The sequence below is a fragment of the Neoarius graeffei genome, chromosome 1, assembly GCF_027579695.1.
Source record: "Neoarius graeffei isolate fNeoGra1 chromosome 1, fNeoGra1.pri, whole genome shotgun sequence".
Classification (NCBI taxonomy): Eukaryota; Metazoa; Chordata; class Actinopteri; order Siluriformes; family Ariidae; genus Neoarius; species Neoarius graeffei.
In genome coordinates, this window is record NC_083569.1 from 130,466,318 (window position 1) to 130,490,887 (window position 24,570).

Genomic DNA, 24,570 nt, shown 5'->3' on the forward strand with positions numbered 1-24,570 from the left:
TGATCTAGCCCAATTAGATAATGTTACCATATCCCGTACCTACTCGCCTGCTGGATTTGGAAAGGTCACAAAGACAGAGCTGCATCATTTATCGGATGCTAGCCTTAAGGGTTATGGCCAGTGAGACTTCAAAATGAAGAGGGAGATGTTCACTCTGCCTTAGTTGTAGGAAAGGCACGTGTCTTACCATCCAAGGTCACAACTGTTCCGAGATTGGAACTAACAGCCACAGTTGTTTCTGTGAAGATGAGCAACATGCTCAAGGATTAATTTGCATCTACTGGGACTGCAGAGTTCTTCTGGACTGATTCTAAGGTGATCTTAGGATACATCAACGATGAAGCATGACGATTCCACACCTTTTGTGGCTAATCGCATTCAGAAGATTCATCTCGGCTCACCCCCTCAGCAATGGAGATGCGTCCCAACCAATGAGAATCCTGCTGACTATGCTTCTAGGGGCTTGACTCCCAGCGAGCTTCGTTCATCCACCTGGCTCACTGGACCCAAGTTCTTATGGAACAAGGAAATGAAGCTGCCTGTTGCTGAGATTCCAGAGTTAATGATTGGAGATCCAGAGGTCAGAAGTGCTGTCGTGCTTAGCACAAGAACCACAGAACGAGTAAGCCTTGTTGATTGCTTGACTAAGCTCTCATCTTGGTCACTGGCTACTCAAGCTGTTGCATGCATACGAAGGTGCATCAGCAAGAACAGATCAAACAGTCTCACCACTGTAACCAGAACAAGAACATGCAGAACATTGCATAATCATAGACCTGCAGAAAAATGTGTATCAAGAGGAGTTGAAACTGCTGAGCAAAGGGATCCCCCTACCATCTCAAAATCCATTATACTCGCTTGATGCCTTCCTTGACAAAGATGGCATTCTCAGGGGTGGGATGTAGGCTGTGCAGCTCTTCTCTTCCCGACTTCATCAAGCACCCTGCAGTCGTCCCCAAGGATCACATTGCAAAGATGATCATTGCTCATCACCATGAAAGGATGAAACATCAAGGCAAAGGTCTTACCATTAATGACATCAGGTCCCATGGATTCCTGGCATCAGTCGGGCAGTAGCATCCTACATTTGTCAATGCGTTACCTGTAGACTGCTTCGGAAACCAACAGAAGAGCAAAGGATGGCTGATCTACCCCCTGAACGTGTGGAACCATCACCCCCCCCCCCTTACCTTCTGTGGAATGGACTACTTTGGTCCATTTTTCACAAAGCAGGGTAGAAAGGAGAACAAGAGGTGTATGGTCTTCTCTTCACTTGCATTAGCTCTGGCACCATCCATATTGAGATGCTTGATGACATGTCCACCGACGCCCTCATAAATGATCTACGATGCTTTATTGCCATACGTGGCACTGTTAGTCAAATCAAGTCTGATCAAGGAAGCAACTTTGTTGGAGCCAAAAATTAACTCAAAGAAGCTCTAAAACAGGGGTGCCAGGGTGAAATTGGTCAGGGGGCCAGATTGTTTTCAAGTGGGACCTCAGGGGGCCGCATTACCGGCGTGACAAGACCAAACACTAAACAAATAGACATACTATTTGATATCATTTATGAATATAAATATTTATAAAGTTTTTTTTTTTAAATAATAAAAAACAACAAAATGGACAAGGACACATAAAAACACAACTAAACTGTAAATTACTTTGATCAGATTTATTGACAACTTGCCCATAAAACCATGTCAATACACAGGCCTAATTAGGCCAATTAAAAAAGATGGCCCTAAGTAGCCCTAAAGAAGTCAAAAGATGTGCCAAGGTTAAGTACTCCACCAACAGGCCAAGTGACTAAATATTCACTAGAACTTAATAATAAAAAGACATAAATAACAGATGGTACATTAACTTAAACAACTCCCACAAACTCCCACTCCCACAAACATACCCTCCCAATCATTACTTCACAGCACTATGTTACATGGGCAGACAAGCCAGCTGCATTTTACATGTCGAAGCCAGAAGCCTTTTATTTTTCACCAGCTTGTCCACATTGGGGGACAGGCTCTGGGCCGTGGCTATTTTCATGACATCATTGAGATGTCCATGTGTCATACGATTGCGCATTTTCGATTTATTAATATTCATAACTGAAAATGCCTGCTCACATAAACATGTTGTCCCAAACATACAGAGTATTTTACCTGCAAATGCAGTGATAGTCGGGTACTCGGGTGGCAACGATTGGTAGAATGATTCAATACCAACAGATTTGTACATGTCCTTCAACCGCGTGCAGCATTTCAAGTCTATCAGTTCCATTTGCATCGCCTCGGGGACCTCAGAAGCATCCGTGGTGAATGGAGAGTCAAAAAACGCAAAGTCCTTTTCCAGTTCAGTGAAAACCGTGAATCGATTGGCAAACTCGTGCATGAGCCCGGAAAGCAAGTTTGCATACTTGTCCATGCTCTGATGACTGACAGACAGAGATTTCAAACAGGGGAAGTGGGCTGCGTTGCGCTGACAGAGCTGTGCCTTCCATAACGCAAGTTTACGTTGAAACGCACGGACACCATCGTAATACTCGGTAACGAGTTTGTTGTGACCTTGCATATTAACATTCAATAAGTTCAGGTGTTCGGTAATGTCCACTAAAAAGGCAAGGTCCCTGGTCCTTTCGGTGTCGTCCAGTTCCTCCACAGGCTTCCCTTTCGCCTGCATGAACTCGGCTATCTCTTTGCGCAATTTGTAGAACCGTTTGAGCACTGCGCCTCGGCTCAACCAACGCACATCGGTGTGATAGGGAAGGCCCTGGTGGATGTCATTTTCAGATAATTTTAAACAGTCTGTGGCGCGAATTGGACCGATGCAAATGGCAGGCGCCATCAGGCAAATCTCCGCCTCTGACGTCAATGCGATCGGCAGTGAAAGACAGGCAATTGTTCTGTAATAATTGTTCGATGGGGTGTGGCAGACATTGATGGCTCTCTGCCGGCCGAACGATTAGAGGGCCATCAGCAAGGGGGCCGGATTAGATGTTCATTCGGGCCGGATCCGGCCCGCGGGCCGCCACCATGGCACCAGTGCTCTAAAAGAAGTCAGTGTAGACTGGCTGGCTGCATTTCTTGCTGAGAAACAATGCGAGTTCAGCATGAATGCACCCTATTCGAGGCATGTCTGAGGGGTGTGGGAGAGACAGATTAGAACAGTGAAAGGCATCCTAAGGCCACGCTTGCACGTTCTTCTGGTAGGCTAAATGATGCTTCGCTATGAGCTTTCCTCTATGAAGCTATGACAATCGTCAACAGCCATCCACTGTTAACAACCTCAGTGACACCACACACACACACACACACACACACACACACACACACACACACAGCCTCGAGCCACTCACCCCAATTATCTCCTAACTATGAAATCTGTTAAGGCCTTGCCTCTTCCAGGTGCATTCATCAGAGAAGACGTATAGCAAGAAAAGGTGGCGACATGTTCAATACCTGGCAGAACAGTTTTGGAGTCGATGGCACAAGGAATACCTGGCCAACATTGCCCTCAGACAGCGCTGGCATACTCCCAGAAGAAATCTGCAAGTTGGAGATATCGAAATGATGAAAGGAGAGGATGTGCACAGGAACGAGTGGAGGTTGGGCAGAGTTTCAGAAACCACTACCAACAAAGACGGACTAGTAAGGAGAGTTGAGGTCTGCCCCGGTGACGGGAAGCTTGGCAAGAAAGTGGAGCGTCTCCACAAGATGTCTGAAGTGGAACGCCCAGTCCAGAAGCTAGTCTTGCTGCTGGAGACTGATTAAGCCTGTTCACGCTATAGTTAATAATACCTTCTAGCTATAGCTTGTAAGCTCATAGTTCATGGTTTAAAAGGGTTTTCCACCTTCTAAACAAGTTATTTGTATAGGGAAGGTCATTTTCAGCTTGAAATCATTCGTGCCTAATGTAAACCGTATACTGTTTCATTATTTGCTCATGATTGGTGGGAGTGTAAATTACTCTTATTGATGGTATATAAGCAAGTTAACTACTTCTTGTAAGTTTTATTTTTGTTAGTGACTTATGTTTTCGGTTGTTTTATTTTGAAGCCCTTCTGGCATACTCTCATCTGAGAGTCAGCAACTTGCCCATAGGTGTTCACACGTGAACGGCAGCTAATTGAAGAGTGTACGGAAGGAAAAGGTGTTTTGAAGACGTTGCCTTGCAATGTAAAGTTTCATTATGGATAATTAAGCGCCTAGCTGGAAATGGGAACAAGGTATTGTGTTTCAACTTGTTTTATGACTGTTTGCTGTGACATGTTATCCTAATTAACTGCCAAAAGGGTGTTTATGTATATCGTTGTTGTATTAGCCATGCTAAGGTTGGCTTATGCAAAAGGGTGCTACATGGATAAGCTGTAATGTCGTGTTAATGCTGGTTTTCTAGCTTTTCATGTGCTTTGACCGATTTATATGTGAGTGAATATTTGATAAATGTCCACGTGTGTGGTTAACTGGCATTATGGAAATATTTATGCTTGCGAGAGCTAATTTTATTTTATTTATCCATCTGCAGCTCTTATGGTGTTTGTGAAAGGTTGTGAAGGAAAGGAAGTATATTTGTGTTCAAATTAAGGATGACGGCTGAACATAATAAATGCTTCTTGAAACACCAGTAAGCTTCATCATTGTCTGGCTGGGGTTCGCTATACTGTGTCATATGATGGCAAAACACACACCTGAAGGACAGTGCTATGTGCTCTGTTCCCCACATGCATAAGCTCGCAGAAGATCCCAACCAGCTGTGATTTAACAGGGGACAGAGAGTATGCCCCTCATTATGCCCCGGAATGGGATGTTCAATAAGAGACAGTGGGTGTGAGAGACAGGAGTCCAAATATACGGATTTCGGGGCATCACAGTGGCGCAGCTCCAGGGTCCTGGATTCGATTCTACGCTCGGGTTGCTGTCTGTGTGAAGTTTTGCAAGTTCTCCCCCGTCAGTGTAGGTTTCCTCTGGGTCCAATGGTTTCTTCTTCAGCAAATTAGTTATGCTTAAATTGCCATTCGGTGTGGGGGGGCTTTTTTTTTTTTTTATTAAATATGAATCCTATATGTATGGCATTGGGAGGAAAAATGTCTAGATTTAGAAATGCCATAATTGTCAGCAAGCTCAAATAGAGATGTGCGTTGGACTATTTTTTTAGGGCCCGAGCCCTATGGGCGAAGGCCCTATTGTTCTTGTAAGAGTTCACTATTATTAGGGCCCGAGCCCTATGGGCGAAGGCCCTATTGTTCTTGTAAGAGTTCACTATTATTATTCTTCCGTCTTCTTCTTCTTCTTCTTTATTTTTCTCCGCTGTTGGGCCATTTTCGGGGCGCTTGCCGTGGGCGAAAACGCACGAAATTTGGCAGCACTTCCGAGAATTGCCACCGCTACTCAGAACCAAAAGCCCAAACTTGGCCGGGGCTCAGGGCCTCTATAGCGCCCCCTAAGTCGTTGTGATTTTGGCCTCCCGCATTAAGGTGCCTGGTTGCCATATAGTTTGTAGTACTGGCATGCCATTTGGTACGCATATGTATCTCACTAAGCCGGACAAAAATGTAATGCCAATGCATTAGCCACGCCCAACAGGAAGTGAGGTAATTTCACTTTTGTGCGAAATGCATGGCCACGAAGACGGCGCAACTCCTCCTAGACCGTTCATAGGAATGTCACCAAAATTGATACACATCATCTACAGACATGGCTGACAAAAGTTACTAAATACGTTTCACGTAGGATAAACCGTTCAGAAGTTATACGTCAATCAATTTTCACTTCAAAATTTTACATGCTAAAAAATTCATAACAAATCTTCTAATTGCTCAACACTGCTCATACTTCACACGCTAATCACTCATTTGGCTTCTGACATTTTACCCAATTTCTGTGATATTTCGCCACTGGGGGCGCTATTTTTGGGCAAAAAATCCAATCTTTCCTCAAATTTGGTCAAACTTCACGGCCACCCTCTTACTACCTCCCATGTCATGTATACCACATTTTGGGAATTTTCGTCCATGGGGGGCGCTGTTTTTGGCCGACGCAATTGCTCCAAAACGGGTTTTTGGTCAATAATTCCATAATGCTTTTCCTTCACACCACTACCTTGTGATAGTGCGTTGCTGTTGTGGACACTTATTTTTCCGTCTCATAATCACTCATGTACAGCATAGCGCCACCTACTGACAAGGGAAAAACCAAAAAATTTATTCTTCAAAAATCTATATCTCATCTTCTGTTTACTCAATTGTCATCAAACTTCATACGCAAACTCTTCATAGCTCACCTGACATGTACGCCAAATTGTGTGCACTTTCGCCCCTGGGGGTGCTGGTTATGGCAGAAATGATATTGCAGCTTCTGATTTGTCAAACTTGGCAAGCAAACTCTTTACAAGACCCTTTTTGGGGCGCTTGCAATGGTCGACATCACACGAAATTTGGCTCCTTTTCCTTAGACTCCCACCGCTACTGAGAACCAGAAGCCCAGATCCAGGCGGGCCTCGGGGCCTCTATAGCGCCCCCTAACTCATTGTGATTTTGGCCTCCCGCATTAAGGTGCCTGGTTGCCATGTTGTTTGTAGTAGTGGCATGCCATTTGGTACGCATATGTATCTCACTAAGCCGGACAAAAACGTAATGCCAATGCATTAGCCACGCCCCACAGGAAGTGAGGTAATTTCACTTTTGTGCGAAATGCATGGCCACGAAGACGGCGCAACTCCTCCTAGACCGTTCAAAGGAATGTCACCAAAATTTATACACATCATCTACAGACACGGCTGACAAAAGTTCCTAAATACGTTTCACGTAGAATAAACCGTTCAGAAGTTATACGTCAATCAATTTTCAATGCAAAATTTTACATGCTTAAAAATTCATAACATATCTTCAAATTGCTCAAAACTGCTCATACTTCACACGCAAATCACTCATTGGGCATCTGACATGTTACCCAATTTCTGTGATATTTCGCCACTGGGGGCGCTATTTTTGGGCAAAAAATCCAATCTTTCCTCAAATTTGGTCAAACTTCACGGCCACCCTCTTACTACCTCCCATGTCATGTACACCACATTTTGGGGATTTTCGTCCATGGGGGGCGCTGTTTTTGGCCAACGCAATTGCTCCGAAACAGGTTTTTGGTAAATAATTCCATAATGCTTCTCCTTCACACCACTACCTTGTGATAGTACGTTGCTGTTGTAGACACTTATTTTTCCAACTCATAATCGCTCATGTGCAGCATAGCGCCACCTACTGACATGGGAGAAACCAAAAAATTTATTCTTCAAAAATCAATATCTCATCTTCTCTTTTCTCAATCTTGATCAAACTTGATACGCGCACACTTAACAGGTCACCTGACATATGTGCCAAATTTTGTGAACTTTTGCCACTGGGGGCGCTGTTTTCAGGCAACAATTTATATCTCGGCTTCTGATTGGTCAAACTTGATCAATCTTTACAAAACAACTCTTCATAGGTCCCTTGACAGGTATACCAAATTTGGTTAACTTTCACCACTGGGGGCGCTCATTGCGCTGTAGCAGTTGCAGGAGAGGTGTTTACAATCATGAGGCACCAGGAGTATGTTGTTTTGGTTGCCTTAAACACACATGACTTGTGGGGAATGGGTAGGCAGTCGGGATCAAGTGTTGTAGCGTTACATACAGACTAATAGATGTCTACCAGAAGACAATCCTATGTAGCTATAGCTTGGTGACTGATGAGGTAAATACATTAATTTGGTTGGGAAGCCATGGCATAAAATGTTCTGTCCATGACAACATCTCAGCGCACCGTGTACTCTGTGTCCAATTCTGTGCTTTGTCACCATTGTGGGAGTAATGTCTCTTGCCAAAGAAGCTGTGGAAGGTATTTCACGGGGACGCATGCCCCCGCCCCCCTTGGCCGCTGGCGCGAGGGCCCGTCGAGGCCGCTTGTGGCTTTAATTATTCTTCCGTCTTCTTCTTCTTCTTCTTCTTCCGTCTTCTTCTTCTTTATTTTTCTCCGCTGTTGGGCCATTTTCGGGGCGCTTGCCATGGGCGAAAACGCACGAAATTTGGCACCAGTTCCGAGAATTGCCACCGCTACTCAGAACCAGAAGCCCAAACTTGGCCGGGGCTCAGGGCCTCCATAGCGCCCCCTAAGTCGTTGTGATTTTGGCCTCCCGCATTAAGGTGCCTGGGTGCCAGGTAGTTTGTAGTAGTGGCATGCAATTTGGTAGGCATATGTATCTCACTAAGCCGGACAAAAATCTAATGCCAATGCATTAGCCACGCCCAACAGGAAGTGAGGTAATTTCACTTTTGTGCGAAATGCATGGCCACGAAGACGGCGCAACTCCTCCTAGACCGTTCATAGGAATGTCACCAAAATTGATACACATCATCTACAGACATGGCTGACAAAAGTTACTAAATACGTTTCACGTAGGATTAACCGTTCAGAAGTTATACGTCAATCAATTTTCGATGCAAAATTTTACATGCTTAAAAATTCATAACAAATCTTCTGATTGCTCAAAACTGCTCATACTTCACACGCAGATCACTCATTGGGCTTCTGACATGTTACCCAATTTCTGTGATATTTCGCCACTGGGGGCGCTATTTTTGGGCAAAAATTCCAATCTTTCCTCAATTTTGGTCAAACTTCACGGCCACCCTCTTACTACCTCCCATGTCATGTATACCACGTTTTGGAAATTTTCGTCCATGGGGGGCGCTGTTTTTGGCCGACGCAATTGCTCCAAAACGGGTTTTTGGTAAATAATTCCATAATGCTTTTCCTTCACACCACTTCCTTGTGATAGTACGTTGCTGTTGTAGACACTTATTTTTCCAACTCATAATCGCTCATGTACAGCATAGCGCCACCTACTGACATGGGAAAAACCAAAAAATTTATTCTTCAAAAATCTATATCTCATCTTCTATTTACTCAATTGTCATCAAACTTCATACGCAAACTCTTCATAGCTCACCTGACGTCTACGCCAAATTTTTTGCACTTTCGCCCCTGGGGGTGCTGGTTATGGCAAAAATGATATTGCAGCTTCTGATTTGTCAAACTTGCCAAGCCAACTCTTTACAAGACCCTTATTGGGGCGCTTGCCATGGTCGACGACGCACGAAATTTGGCTCCTTTTTCTTAGACTGCCACCGCTACTGAGAACCAGAAGCCCAGATCCAGGCGGGCCTCAGGGCCTCTATAGCGCCCCCTAACTCGTTGTGATTTTGGCCTCCCGCATTAAGGTGCCTGGTTGCCATGTAGTTTGTAGTAGTGGCATGCCATTTGGTATGCATATGTATCTCACTAAGCCGGACAAAAATGTAATGCCAATGCATTAGCCACGCCCAACAGGAAGTGAGGTAATTTCACTTTTGTGCGAAATGCATGGCCTCGAAGACGGCGCAACTCCTCCTAGACCGTTCATAGGAATGTCACCAAAATTGATACACATCATCTACAGACATGGCTGACAAAAGTTACTAAATAGGTTTCACGTAGCATAAACCGTTCAGAAGTTATACGTCAATCAATTTTCAATGCAACATTTTACATGCTTAAAAATTCATAACAAATCTTCTACTTGCTCAAAACTGCTCATACTTCACACGCAGATCACTCATTGGGCTTCTGACATGTTACCCACTTTCTGTGATATTTCGCCACTGGGGGCGCTATTTTTGGGCAAAAACTCCAGTCTTTCCTCAAATTTGGTCAAACTTCACGGCCACCCTCTTCCTACCTCCCATGTCATGTATACCACATTTTGGGAATTTTCGTCCATGGGGGGCGCTGTTTTTGGCCGACGCAATTGCTCCAAAACGGGTTTTTGGTAAATAATTCCATAATGCTTTTCCTTCACACCACTACCTTGTGATAGTGCGTTGCTGTTGTAGACACTTATTTTTCCAACTCATACTCGCTCATGTACAGCATAGCGCCACCTACTGACATGGGAAAAACCAAAAATGTTATTCTTCAAAAATCTATATCTCATCTTCTATTTACTCAATTGTCATCAAACTTCATACGTAAACTCTTCATAGCTCACCTGACATGTACGCCTAATTTTCTGCACTTTCGCCCCTGGGGGTGCTGGTTATGGCAAAAATGATATTGCAGCTTTTGATTTGTCAAACTTGGCAAGCAAACTCTTTACAAGACCCTTATTAGGGCGCTATTATTATTAGGGCCCGAGCACCGTACAGTGCGAGACCCTATCGTTGCCATGTGTCCAATTCTGTTCTTTGTCGCCATTGCGGGACTAATGTCTCTTGCCGAAGAAGCTGTGGAAGGTATTTCGCGGGGACGCATGCCCCCGCCCCCCTTGGCCGCTGGCGCGAGGGCCCGTCGAGGCCGCTTGCGGCTTTAATTATTTACTTACTTTCTTACTGTGTGGATAGTTAATTTTGTTTGTACCTGCATGTGATTTCATAACAAATTTGGGAAATTCTGTTCCCCAGAAGATAAGCAAACAAGTAGCTGAATTTAAAACAACCCTGACCAGGCAAGTCCTAAGAGAATACTGTAAATACATCATTCAGTGCCACAGTCATGTTAATGAACATTCATTTTATTTTGCCCTGCAAGCTTTGTATCTGACCATTTTGTTTACTCCCACAAGGAAGTAAAAAAAAAAAAAAAACCCTCATACTCGTATCCAGTACTGGCACAAAATATGGAAATGCCTAGGAAAAGATTGATTTTGCATACTTTAATCTGTGCAAATGACATCAGAATCTGCACTGAAGACAACTGAAATACATTATGAAGATACAGGGACACCTTTTAACCACAATTTTATACTTTAACCATGAAAACACTAGCAGTTTTGGTCATCGTTGTGTGATAAACATCATGAAAATATTGGAAATGGTGTCTCTTTTTGTTTAGTTTAGCCCCAAAACCAACCTTAATCACTCCTTGTTGGGCAATCCTACCATGATATGCTAATTATTCCACAGGTGAAAACCATTAAATAATGTGGTCTCTACAAATAATTCATTAGAAAAAGTATTTATCCTCTGACTACAGCCAGGCAACAGGCAGAAATGGCATCAGAGGCAGAAACTACAGAAGAGCAGCGTATTAGGATGAAAGTTTTGTGGGAGGAGGGCCATTCATAATGAGCCATAGCAAAGAAACTGCATGTGACCCACAGTGCTGTCTGGAAATGCCTCAAGCATCACCAGAAGACTGGGAACTTCACGAACATTTCAGGCAGAGAAAGGAAGAAAAAGTTGACTAAAGTTGATGTCCAGTATCTCAAGACTACATCCTTATGAGAGAGGAAGAAATCCAGCAAGGAACTGGCACAAGACCTCCAAGATGCTACAGGCAAGGATGTCTCCCCACACCTGGCTAGGAAGACGCTCTCAGCAGAAGGCCTCAAAGGTCATGTGTCGGTGCGCAAAACTTTTGTTGAGAGGTGGAAATAAGCAGAAGAGACTTAACTGGGCAAAAATTCACAGGAGTTGGACTTCTGAGCAGTGGAAAAGGGTCATGTTCTCAGATGGGAAGAAATTTTGAATTATTTGGCAACACTATGCGACAGTAAGTCAGGTGGAGAAAGATACAAGGCAAACTGTATTTCTCCCACAGTAAAACATGGCGGAGGGGTCCTGCAAGTATGGGGAGCCATCACCTACAATGGAGTTGGTCATCTCTACAAAATAGATGGGACCCTCACTGCTGACAAGTACAGACAAATCCTTATCCATCATGCTGTGCCTTCTGGAAGAGCTCTCGTTGGCAACAACTTTATCTTCCAGCAAGATAATGACCCCAAACACACAGCCGGGATGGTTAAACAGTGTTTGCAAAACAAAGAACAAGATGTCAGCTTGACTATTCTTGATTGCCCATCCCAAAGTCCTGACATGAATATAATTGAGCAAGTCTGGAACTACATGGAGCGAGAGAAGGTGAAAAGGGCTCCTTCAAACCTGCCACAGCTCTGGGAAGTGTTGCAAGACATGTGGAGACAGGGTTCTCCACGGATTGAAAATATAGGGGGTTGGGGGTCAATCGGATGACCTTGAAACAAATTTGCATAAATTTCCATATTTCATTTGCATATAATTTGCATAAATACTCTCAAATAGTAATCATTTAGAAAAGAGGAATCAATTGGACTGGTACAAAACACATCAAACATTACACACTTACACTTGAATTCATTGTATTAATTAATTTGCACACTTCAGTTCAAATTAATTCATACAATGAATTCCATAAAGCTAATGCAAGAATGAAAACTGAGGTCAACAGATTTCAAATGTAGGCCTGTTTATTAACATTGAGTGCCTGAGGAACAAGTTAAAATAACTTAAAATAAAAAGAGAGCCATCTTTCTTAAGTAAACTTTTGCTTCTTTTACTTTTCCCATCTACAACATATCAGACATAAAAAAAGGTTGATCAATGGCTCAGCAGCATCAAAATATTGCACTTTTGTAAAAGAATGTACATAAGAATTATAAATTATAACTAGAGCCAACAATTCCCCTGTGGGAAATTGAGAGTGATGCAGTGCGTGCAGCAGTCGCTATTGCCGGAGCTGAGCTGTACTGTGTGAAATGTATGATTTTGCCATGAGGCTACGAGCCTGGGTCTCTCTGAGAGCGAATAGCCCCTCCCTCGTGTGTGTGTGTGTGTGTGTGAGAGAGTGAGCAGCCCCTCCCTCCTGTGTGTGTGTGTGTGTGTGTGTGTGTGTGTGTGTGAGAGCGAGCAGCCCCTCCCTCCTGTGTGTGTGAGAGTGAGCAGCCCCTCCCTCCTGTGTATGTGTGAGATCGAGCAGCCCCTCTCTCCTGTGTGTGTGTGAGAGCGAGCAGCCCCTCCCCCACCCGCGCGCTGAGTGTAGAGACAGAGTATCACACAGAAATCGCACTTTTTCCTCAGAGTGCTCCCTCCAAACAATGGGGATTTACACGAAAACGGAAGGAGATATTCACAAAATTCTTTCAGATTGAGCGCCACAAGGCTCTCCTGAACACAGTGATGTAATTTTTTTTTGTCTGTAGTGTACTTTGTCAGTACTCCAACAGAGAAAGGCTATCTGTCACAAAGAAAACAAAGGGACGTCTCTTCCTTTTGTAAAGGTGCGGCAGAAATTAAAGGGGGGTGGTCCGCCCCTCTAAAACCCCTCATGGAGAACCCTGGGAGATCAATTCCACTTGATTTTATTCATAAACTTGGATTGCATGCCTGATCATGTCAGTGCACTTCAGTGTCAAGGGGTTCCATACCAAATATTGATAATATTTTTTAGAATGATTTACTTTGGTTACTTGTAACATTTGTTTATGATAAATGTTTAGTTTATTAAGAGAACTTGAGAACAAAAGGTCAAATTGTGTTGTTTTGTCGTTTTGGTAGGTGTTTCCATATTTTTTGCCAATACTGGTACCTTGTTGTGTCCTGTTTGATCCCAGTCCTGATGGACACCAAGTCTCAACCAGATGCTCAGTGAATCTTACTGGCAAGCTTTCTTAGGATAATCTTTATACAGTACTAATGTACCGTATATGGTCTTGGATAGACATACACAGATTGCACATGCATTTGGGCCTCATTTCTTCCTGTTGTGTTTTCTCTACTCCCAGACTGTGAAGTTTGCAAATCCTTCTTCTTCAACAAATGCGAGGTTCATGGACCACCCCTCTTCATCCCCGATACTCCTGTTCCCATGGGAGTCCCTGACCGAGCCAGACAAACACTTCCTCCTGGGCTAGAAATCCAGAAGTCCAGTATTCCTGATGCAGGCCTGGGAGTGTTTAATAAGGGGGAGACTGTTCCAGTAGGTGCACACTTCGGTCCCTGCCAGGGAGAGCTGGTGAACCGAGAGGAAGCCAAGAACAGTGGAGACTCCTCGGTTGTGAGTTTGTCATAAATTTTATTATAAAGATTGTATATTTTTATGTAACAAAATATGATGACTAGATGAAGGTAGCTCCAATTAATATCAATTTCTTCTCGCAGATGTGTGGAGTAGTGGTGTAAATCGTAAGTTTGAGCACAATGCGGTCCGACATCGGTTCTTTTAGCCAGTGTGGTGGAACTTGCCGGTTAATAAAAATACTAGTAACACCTCAGTGCTCAAGTAAATAAAATAATGCTCAAGCAAATATTTCTTTATTGTATAATTATTCATGAAAGTCCCATAAAATCACAAGCCCAGGTAGTCACCAACAGAAGTCTTCCCATAATGATGCCTTAACATGGTCAGCTTCCTGTATTACACAAAATATTAGTCGTCGTCAACAACAACATTCCATTATAGTCTGTTTTCCCAAATGCAGTTGAGAAAAACTGTACCAAGTTTTCCTTGACTCTGCTGCATGCACAACATGGTAGCTTCTCACTCACTCACTCACTCACTCACTCACTCACACTCTCTCTCTCTCTCTCTCTCTCTCTCTCTCTGTCACTCACTCTCTCTCTCACTCACACACACACACACACACACACACACACACACACACACACACACACACACACAAACAAACAAGAAACGTATTCATTTACACTTAGTTTGTTTCTTTTCTAAATGTCAAGGATAAACAGAGAAGCATGACACTACAGGATCTGAACAGATCCTGTTAACTATAATTAATGCTAAAGTTAATATAAAACTTGTTACCACACCAACGAGCCAATGGTTTTCGATGCCACAAAATTTGCCACTTGTGCGAGTTGGTTTGATGCTGGGGTCTGCAGTTGGTGTGACGTTGTTTCATTTCCGTGAATTCACAAATGCAGACAAAATATAATTTGAACATCGGTTCAGTGAGGGTTGAGTTTCGATATGTACAGTATATACCCTGTGTGCTGTGAGACAAAGTGAAGTGTGCTGTGGAATTTTGAGCAACCCCATGCATTTTTATGCAGACTCATGAAATAACATTTTTTAAAATACAACAATGACTGTACTTTTTCATTAAAAATGTTTGTAGGTAGTCACTTTTTTAACTTTTTTTTTTTAAAAATCTAAATGGCCTCTAATCCCATTTTGAAAATAAATTTGAGTCCAGGGAGGAGGATTATTATTGTAGTGACCAGAAAAGGCAGTCGCTTTAGTTGTTGCCAGTTCCACAGAGCCTTGCCAGAGTGCAAAGGCTCATGGGGCTGTTAATGTTAAAGCTTGGAGAACATTAGGGGCTAAATAGCAATGAGCCACCTTGACCAAGACTCCTGCAGTAATTGACCACCTCTGGCCAGTGTTTCTAATAGGCATGTATCTCGTAGTAAAATAAAACAACATCTAGAACCATGTTATGCACAGAGCATAGGATGTCACATAAGTCAATCAGTTCCTATCCCAGTCCACCATCCCACCCTGCCTGAAGTCCTCTACCATCTTCCATTGCCAAAAAAAGACCATTAGCAGCCTGAATGACCACTGTCCAGTGGCACTTACTCCCGTCATCATGAAGCGCTTTGAGCAACTGGTTCAGACTTGCATCATCTCAAGTCCCCCACCCATGTTAGACACCAGTATGCTTATAGAGCTAACGGGTCTACAGAGGACGCCATAGCTACAACTCTCCACACTGCCCTCAGGAGAGCTTTGCTAGGCTATTCTTTGTGGACTTTAGCTCAGCATTCAACACCATTCTCCCTCACCAACTGGTGTCCAACCTGACAGACCTGGGACTGTCTTAATCCATCTGCCTCTGGATAAAGGACTTCCTGTCTGATCGCTCACAGAGGGTGAGAGAAGGCCCCCACATCGCCTCAGCAATGGCTCCCCTCTCTTCAACCTCTAGTCAAGTTTATTTTTATAGTGCTTTTAACAATAGACATTGTTGCAAAGCAGCTTTACAGAATTTGAACGACTTAAAACATGAGCTAATTCTATCCCTAATCTGTCCCTAATGAGCAAACCTGTGACAAGGAAAAACTCCCTCAGATGACATGAGAAAGAAACCTCGAGAGGAACCAGACTCAAAAGGGAATCCATCCTCATTTCGGTGATGGACGATGTGATTATAACATTTTTAACATGAAGTCAGTTTTGTTGATGTTCTAACTCTTCATTGATGGAAACTTGAGTGCAGAACTGTTCATGACAACGGCAGTCCTAAAGTTAGCAAGTCAGCTGTAGTCCTCAGCCATCAAAGCATTACTGTAAGTGTCCAGAGTATCTTCCAAGTGTGACTTTCAACTGTCCATATGGGGCCATCCTCCACAGGAGCGATGTGATGAGACTCCAACCAGATGTAGGGCATCAGAATGGGTCAGGCAGGTCTGAGGAGCAGAAGAGGTCAGAATTGCCATGCAACTCAGAGGGACAGATGGTGGGAGGGGGGAGAGAAAGGGAGAAAACACAGGTTGTTGGGTATGTCCAATGTCACCTGATGAGTAGGAACAGTATACGTTTTGCACCGAGTTTTGCCAGAGTCCCAAGCAGGGACTCTGGCAAAACTAACTATGACAGCATAACTAAAAGGGGAGAGCCAGAAGGTAACACAGGCATGACGGTGCCCCAGGACATAAAGCAGCAGCCTCTACAGGATCAACAAACTTGAGCGAGCAAGCGAGTGGTGGACTGGCAGCATCCATACATCCCAGTTTACCAAAACACTGTCTGAGGACCCTCCAGATCTACTCCTTTCCCTCATAAACACTCTTCACAAAAGGCTTGACTAAACAGATATGTGTTCAGCCGAGACTTAAAGGAACAGTCCACCGTACTTCCATAATGAAATATGTTCTTCTCTGAATTGAGACGAGCTGATCCGTACCTCTCCGAGCTTTGTGCGACCTCCCAGTCAGTCAGACGCGCTGTTACTCCTGTTAGCAATGTAGCTAGGCTCAGCATGGCCAATGGTATTTTTTGGGGCTGTAGTTAGATGTGACCAAACTCTTCCATGTTTTTCCTGTTTGCCATAGGTTTATATGACCAGTGACATGAAACAAAGTTCAGTTACACAAATTGAAACGTGGCGATTTTCTATGCTATGGAAAGTCCGCACTATAATGACAGGCGTACTAACACCTTCTGCGTGCTTCGACAGCGCATTGATACCTTCACTCCTCTTCGGGCACGGCCAGGCGGGCGAATGCCCTGGTCCGTCCGCCCTGTCTAAAAAAAAAAAAAAATGGTACAACTCGAGCCCCATGGTAAAACCGGGACGTTGTCATTTTTCCGCATGAGGCCCATGGTAAAACCACACTTCCAGGAGGGGCTGCCGTCTGCCTCCCAAGCCTGCCGAGAGCGCTCCTCGTCGGGCACAGCCAGGCGGGCGAATGCCCTGGTCCGTCCGCCCTGTCTAAAAAAAAAAAATGGTACAACTCCGAGTGAAGGTATCAATGTGCTGTCGAAGCGCGCAGAAGGTGTTAGTACACCTGTCATTATAGTGCGGACTCTCCATAGCATAGAAAATCGCCACATTTCAATTTATGTAACTGAACTTTCTTTCATGTCACTGGTCATATAAACCTATGTAAACAGGAAAAACGTGGAAGAGTTTGGTCGCATCTAACTACAGCCCCAAAAAATACCATTGGCCATGCTGAGCCTAGCTACATTGCTAACAGGAGTAACAGCGCGTCTGACTGACTGGGAGGTCGCACAAAGCTCGGAGAGGTACGGATCAGCTCGTCTCAATTCAGAGAAGAACATTTCATTATGGAAGTACGGTGGACTGTTCCTTTAAACATGGACTGTTTCTGATTCCCAAACACTACTTGGAAGGCTGTTCCATAACTGTGGGGCTTTGTAAGAAAAGGTTCTGCCCCCTGATGTAGCCTTCACTATATGAGGTACCAGCAGATAGCCTGCACCTTTTGATCTAAGTGGGCGTGGAGCGGCATAGAGGAGCAGAAGTTCACTCAGGTACTGTGGTGCGAGACCGTTCAGTGCTTTCAAGGTCAATAAAAGTATTTTACAATCAATGTGACATATGACTGGGAGCCAGTGCAGTGTGGATAAGACAGGGGTGATGGGGTCATATTTTCTAGTTCTAGTAAGGACTCTTGCTGCTGCATTTTGAACTAACTGGAGCTTGTTTATGCACTTATTGGAACATCCAGACAGTAAGGCATTACAATAATCCAACCTGGAGGGAACGAAAGCATGAACTAATTTTTCCGCGTCGTGTAGTTACATTGAATTTTTTTCTCTTAGAAATATTTCTGAGATGAAAGAAAGCTAACCGGATAATGTTATTGATGTGAGTTTCGAATGAAAGTCTGGGGTCAATAATTACCTTGAGGTCTTTTACTGCTGCACGTAAAGAAACAGAAAGGCCATCCAGAGTCACTGTGTAATCAGAAAACTTGCTTCTAGCTGTATGTGGTCCTAGTACAAGTACTTCAGTCTTGTCAGAGTGAAGCAGAAGGAAGTTAATAAGCATCCAGTGTCTAATGTCCTTCACACATTCCTCAATTCTATTAAGCTGGTGTCTCTCATCAGGTTTTGTAGAAACATACAACTGTGTCATCAGCGTAACAGTGGAAACTAATATGTTTATGAATATCACCCAGAGGTTCGTATATATATATATATATATATATATATATATATATATATATATATATATATATATATATATATATCAATCAGGGTTTTACATTATCAATCAGGGTTTTACATTAACTTTTTTGCTCACCGGCCATTGTGCCTAATGGTTTTCCTGAGTCACGAGCCATTCAGCCTTTTCACTAGCCACAATTTTGTTGCCAGGAAATCGCAGTTTTTTCTTCACCATGATACATTAAAGTTTGGAAGATCTAGATTTAATTATGAATGGCAGCGTATAATGTATCTGTACAGTAGCACTCAAGTATTCAGTGCTGTTAAGGTCGCTCCCTCTATGAAAACATGGAACCAATTCAGACAAAAATAGAAGCAGAGTATTCTGTTTATTGAACTCAAATTCAAGCCCCTTACAATATGAAATATCCTACAGTAGACCCCCACCTATTCGCGGTTCAGTATTCGCGAATTCACATATCCGCGGGATTTTATATAGAACATATCTCCTATACATTCGCAGAAATCTCAGCGATTCGCGGTCATTTGCGGTGAACATATCGAACGTTTACGCACTGCTACATTCTCGGAGCCGAATGCTCGCTCGCTATTGGCTGACGTTTGAATGGCGGGCTGCTGCTCATTGGCTGATACGAATGAGCGCATTGCACAGTACAGTCTCGCGGTTCCCGTAGTTCAGATTTGTTCACGTGTTTTGCGTTCTTGGTATTTTTGAATAATTTTTACGCCCTACAATGGCTCCTAAACGCTCTGTATCTTCTAAGGCTCCTGCCAAGGAACCTAAGCGCCAGAAGAAGGTAATGACGCTGCAGAAGAAGGTAGGACTTCTCGATACGGCATCAACGAGAGTACCGTGCGCTACATAAAGCGCAGTTTTATGGGGGGGGGGGGGTTACAAGTATTCGCGATTTTGGCTTATTTGCGGCCATGTTCGGTCCCTAACAATTGAACTGATTCTAATATTAAAAGTCCAATTCAAAACATTTATCATTGAAAAACATTTGATGTTTTGATATGCAAGTATTATGTGTATTATGTATTATCTATTAATTTTGTGTGTGTGTGAGAGAGAACGTGTGTAGAGAGAGACATTAAATGTCCTCATTACATTCATCATCAGATGAGTCTGAATGGTCCATGAAAAATGGTCTTCATGACCTGAGGCTTCCAGCAGGTCATAAGTTGATAGCTGGGGCGGATCAACTTCTTTACAATCACGTGAACGTTTCTAAACGGCAGCTCCATCCTCTCCAGCTCAGCCGACTTCATGACGGCCAGGGACTGAAAGCAATGCTGTCCTGTCGTGAACCAGCCATCTTTGCTGGTTTTGATGTTATAGTACCGATGTGTGCATTTGACTTTTCGTGGTCCTTTATAGTTTCGAGTTTAAAATTACTGGTGCCTGTCTTTGCCAGACTTTCTACAGTCTTCGCAGTACATGGTATTTTCGGTTTTGCTATGAACGAGCCAATCTGGGCGGCACGGTGGTGTAGTGGTTAGCGCTGTTGCCTCACAGCAAGAAGGTCTGGGTTCGAGCCCCATGGCCGGCGAGGGCCTTTCTGTGTGGAGTTTGCATGTTCTCCCCGTGTCCGCGTGGGTTTCCTCCGGGTGCTCCGGTTTTCCCCACAGTCCAAAGACATGCAGGTTAGGTTAACTGGTGACTCTAAATTGACCGTAGGTGTGAATGCGAGTGTGAATGGTTGTCTGTGTCAGCCCTGTGATGACCTGGTGACTTGTCCATGGTGTACCCCGCCTTTCGCCCGTAGTCAGCTGGGATAGGCTCCAGCCCGCCTGCGACCCTGTAGATCAGGATAAAGCGGCTAGAGATAATGAGATGAGATGATCTCTTGTGTGGTGTGTAATTCACCCCCTCATTTAAATATGGCGAACATTTTTCGGCGCGCGCTTTGTGCATCACGGACCTCGGTGATTTTTAAAATGCTGCTCCGGCCCTGCTCATTTCTTCCCCTTTTTCCCTGAGCAGCAGGGTTTGAAACTCCAGCTATATGCTGCCACACAGTGCGCTTGTCAGTCGTCAGCAACTTTGTTGCCTTGTTCATTAACCGCAGGTTACCGTTCATTTGATTTTATCTGAGACGTTAACGAACGTTCTAAACAATTCTAACATGTCAATGTTTACGCAGGTGCTCATGGGAGTTGTAGGTGTGTAATATTACATTGCCATGTGTTTATTATATCAGATGCCTTCAGAGAAAACTACAATTAAAATATATCGTCATACCACAGAATAAACCACCCGCCAAAGTGGCTAGTGAGACTAAAGTTATTACCCGCCAAAGCCGAATTTTACCTGCATTTGGCGGGTGCTAATGTAAAGCCCTGAGATGTAAAAAATGCAGTATGTCTAGAAAAATCACCATTTACATCAGCATACTGATAGCGATCAGTTAAATAAGAGCTGAGCCAGGAGAGGGCCGTTCCCTTAACTCCCACAACATTTTCTAGTCTATCCAGAAGAATGGAATGATCAATGGTATCAAATGCTGCACTAAGGTCAAGCAACACAAGCAGCGAGACACAGCCCTGATTAGGGATGTTAACCGATGACCGTTTGATCGATGGTTGACCGAATCAACGTCAACCGGTTAATTTTTTTTTTTTTTGGTTGTCGGTTGAAAAAAAAAATCGTTTTGAAGCTGCTGATTTTGCAGCGGAGAACCTGGAATTCTGTGTTGTAAATGCTTGGGGCATGCCATGCGGTGTAAGGACGACAGCTGACAAATCAGAAACACCCATTCAGTCATGTCCCGCCCTCCTGCCCCAGTTGAAGACAGCTGCCACTCGGCGAAAGAAAAGTGTAGACACAGGCTTTTTAGCTTACAAATTACTATTCTGTTTTTTTTTATTATTATTAGAAGGCACATCGAGTTTAGTCCTGCCTTGGCCAGTACATTCTGAAAGTATGTTTCGGTCCATAGCCAACAATGCATGTTATTGCAGATCATATCTCTCCACACAAACTAAAGGCGCAGATGCCGACTTTTTCACGGCTGAATTGTGCAGATCCGATTTTTTTTTTTTTTTTTGGGGGGGGGGGGGGGGGGTTGGAGTGTCTGAATAATTTCATCAGAGTAAATTCTGTATTAAAATTACTAAATAAGCAAATGCTGTTACAGTCCATGAAACATAGGAAGTATGAGAAGAAAACAGTAAATCAGAAAGCTGCGCCGCACATTTGCACAGCTTCCGCGAAAACGTGCGCAGCTTTCTGATTTACTGTTTTCTTCTCATACTTCCTATGTTTCATGGACTGTAACGGCATTTGCTTATTTAGTAATTTTAATACAGAATTTACTCTGAAATTATTCAGACACTCCAACGCGCCGCCCCCCCCCCCCCCAAAAAAAAAAAAAAAATCAGATCTGCACGATTCAACCGTGAAAAAGGCGGCATCCGCCAAAAGGCGCACCGTTTGCATCCCTGTTTAAACTCATAGGTTAACCGACTTTAACCAGGTAATGATGCTCGGTGGTCGGTCTAGAAGTTTTCGCCATCCCTAGCCCTGATCAGACACCAACAGTAGGTCGTTTACTACTTTAACCAGAGCTGTCTATTTGCGATGATGTCTAAATCCTGACTAATGCATTTCATGGATGTTATTCCTATGTAAATATGAGCATAACTGCTGTGCCACGGCTTTATCTAGGATTAAACAAGTTGTTGTTCTACACTTACAACTGCACCATGCTCGCTCCCGTAATGGCATCATATTTGCAGATGATAATACCATAGTGGGGCTCATCTCTGGGGGGAAGGAGTCTGCTTATCACCAGAAGGTTGAGTAGCTGTCTGGGTGGTGCTGAGTCAACAAACCTGGTCCTTAACCACCAAAACCAAGGAGCTGATCATAGACTTCAGGAAAAAGAAAATGGACTTTCAGCCTATTCTCCCCGGGGTTGGGGCTCGTATGCGAGCGCTTGGTGGCCGGGCCTTTGCCCATGGGGCCCGGCTGGGCTCAGCCCGAAGAGGTGACGTGGGCCCGACCTCCTGTGGGTTCACCACCCACAGAGGTAGCAGTAGGGGTTTGGTGCAGTGTGGATTGGGTGGCAGTCGAAGGCAGGGGCCTCGACGACCTGATCCCCGGACACAGCGGCTGGCTGTTGGGACATGGAATGTCACTTCGCTGGGGGGGAAGGAGCCTGAGCTTGTGCGGGAGGTTGAGAGGTACCGGCTAGAGATAATTGGGCTCACCTCCACGCACAGCTTGGGCTCTGGAACCCAGCTCCTCGAGAGGGGCTGGACTTTCCACTTCTCTGGAGTCGCCCGTGGTGAGCGGCGGCGGGCTGGTGTGGGCTTCCTTATAGCTCCCCAGCTCAGCCACCATGTGTTGGAGTTTACCCCAGTGAACGAGAGGGTCGCCTCTCTGTGCCTTCGGATTGGGGAGAGGGCTCTTGCTGTTGTTTGTGCCTACGGGCCAAATAGCAGTATAGAGTATCCGGCCTTCTTGGAGTCCCTGGGAGAGGTACTGAGGGGTGCTCAGACTGGGGACTCCATTGTGCTACTGGGGGACTTCAATGCTCACGTGGGCGACGACAGTGACACCTGGAGGGGCGTGGTTGGGAGGAACGGCCTCCCCGATCTGAACCCGAGTGGTGTTTTGTTATTGGACTTCTGTGCTAGTCACAGTTTGTCCATAACGAACACCATGTTCGAGCATAGGGATGTCCATAAGTGCACGTGGCACCAGGACGCCTTAGGTCGGAGGTCGATGATCAACTTTGTTGTCGTGTCATCTGATCTCCGACCCTATGTCTTGGACACTCGGGTGAAGAGAGGGGCTGAGTTGTCAACTGATCACCACCTGGTGGTGAGTTGGATCCGCTGGCGGAGGAGGAAGCTGGACAGACCTGGCAGGCCCAAACGTATGGTGAGGGTCTGCTGGGAACGTCTGGCCGAGCACTCTGTTGGGGAGGTCTTTAACTCCCACCTCCGGGAGAGCTTTTCACAGCTTCCGAGGGAAGCGGGGGACATTGAGTCTGAGTGGACCATGTTCTCTACCTCCATTGTGGACGCAGCTGTTCGGAGCTGTGGCCGCAAGGTCTCCGGTGCCTGTCGTGTCGGCAATCCCCGAACCCGGTGGTGGACACCGGAAGTAAGGGATGCCGTCAAGCTGAAGGAGGAGTCCTATCGGGCCATGTTGACCTCCGGGACTCCTGAGGCAGCCGACGGGTATCGGCAGGCCAGGCGTGCTGCAGCTCGGGCAGTTGCGGAGGCAAAAACTCGGAACTGGGAGGAGTTCGGGGAGGCCATGGAGAAGGACTATCGGTCGGCCTCAAAGAAATTCTGGCAAACCGTCCAGCGCCTCAGGAGGGGGAAGCAGTACTCTGCCAACACTGTTTACAGTGCGGGTGGGGAGCTGTTGACCTCGACTGGGGATATTGTCGGGCGGTGGAAGGAATACTTTGAGGATCTCCTCAATCCCACCGTCATGTCTTCCACTGAGGCTGATGACTCAGAGGTGGACTCGTCCATTACCCAAGCCGAAGTCACTGAGGTGGTTTGCAAGCTCCTCGGTGGCAAGGCACCGGGGGTGGATGAGATCTGCCCTGAGTATCTCAAGTCTCTGGATGTTGTGGGGCTGTCTTGGTTGACACGCCTCTGCAACATCGCGTGGCGGTCGGGGACAGTGCCTCTGGAGTGGCAGACTGGGGTGGTGGTCCCTCTTTTTAAGAAAGGGGACCGGAGAGTGTGCTCCAATTATAGGGGAATCACACTTCTCAGCCTCCCAGGGAAAGTTTACTCCAGGGTACTGGAGAGGAGAATTCGACCAATAGTCGAACCTCGGATCCAGGAGGAACAATGCGGTTTTTGTCCTGGTCGCGGAACACTGGACCAGCTCTATACCCTTCATAGGGTGCTCGAGGGTTCATGGGAGTTTGCCCAACCAGTCCACATGTGCTTTGTGGATCTGGAGAAGGCATTCGACTGTGTCCCCCTTGGTATTCTGTGGGGGGTGCTTCGGGAGTATGGGGTTCGGGGCTCTTTGCTCAGGGCTGTCCGGTCCCTGTACGAACGGAGCAGGAGTCTGGTTCGCATTGCCGGCA

General features: G+C 45.0%; 1 protein-coding gene across 1 annotated transcript in view; it reads left to right on the forward strand.

The window, feature by feature from the left end:
• Nucleotides 1-24,570, forward strand: part of LOC132883701 (zinc finger protein 271-like) — a 103,593-nt gene that overhangs the window by 39,886 nt on the left and 39,137 nt on the right. Inside the window, exon 4 of the mRNA XM_060917638.1 lies at nt 13,611-13,882. Within this exon, the coding sequence (XP_060773621.1) occupies nt 13,611-13,882 (272 nt within the window). The remainder of the gene's footprint in view (nt 1-13,610; nt 13,883-24,570) is intronic.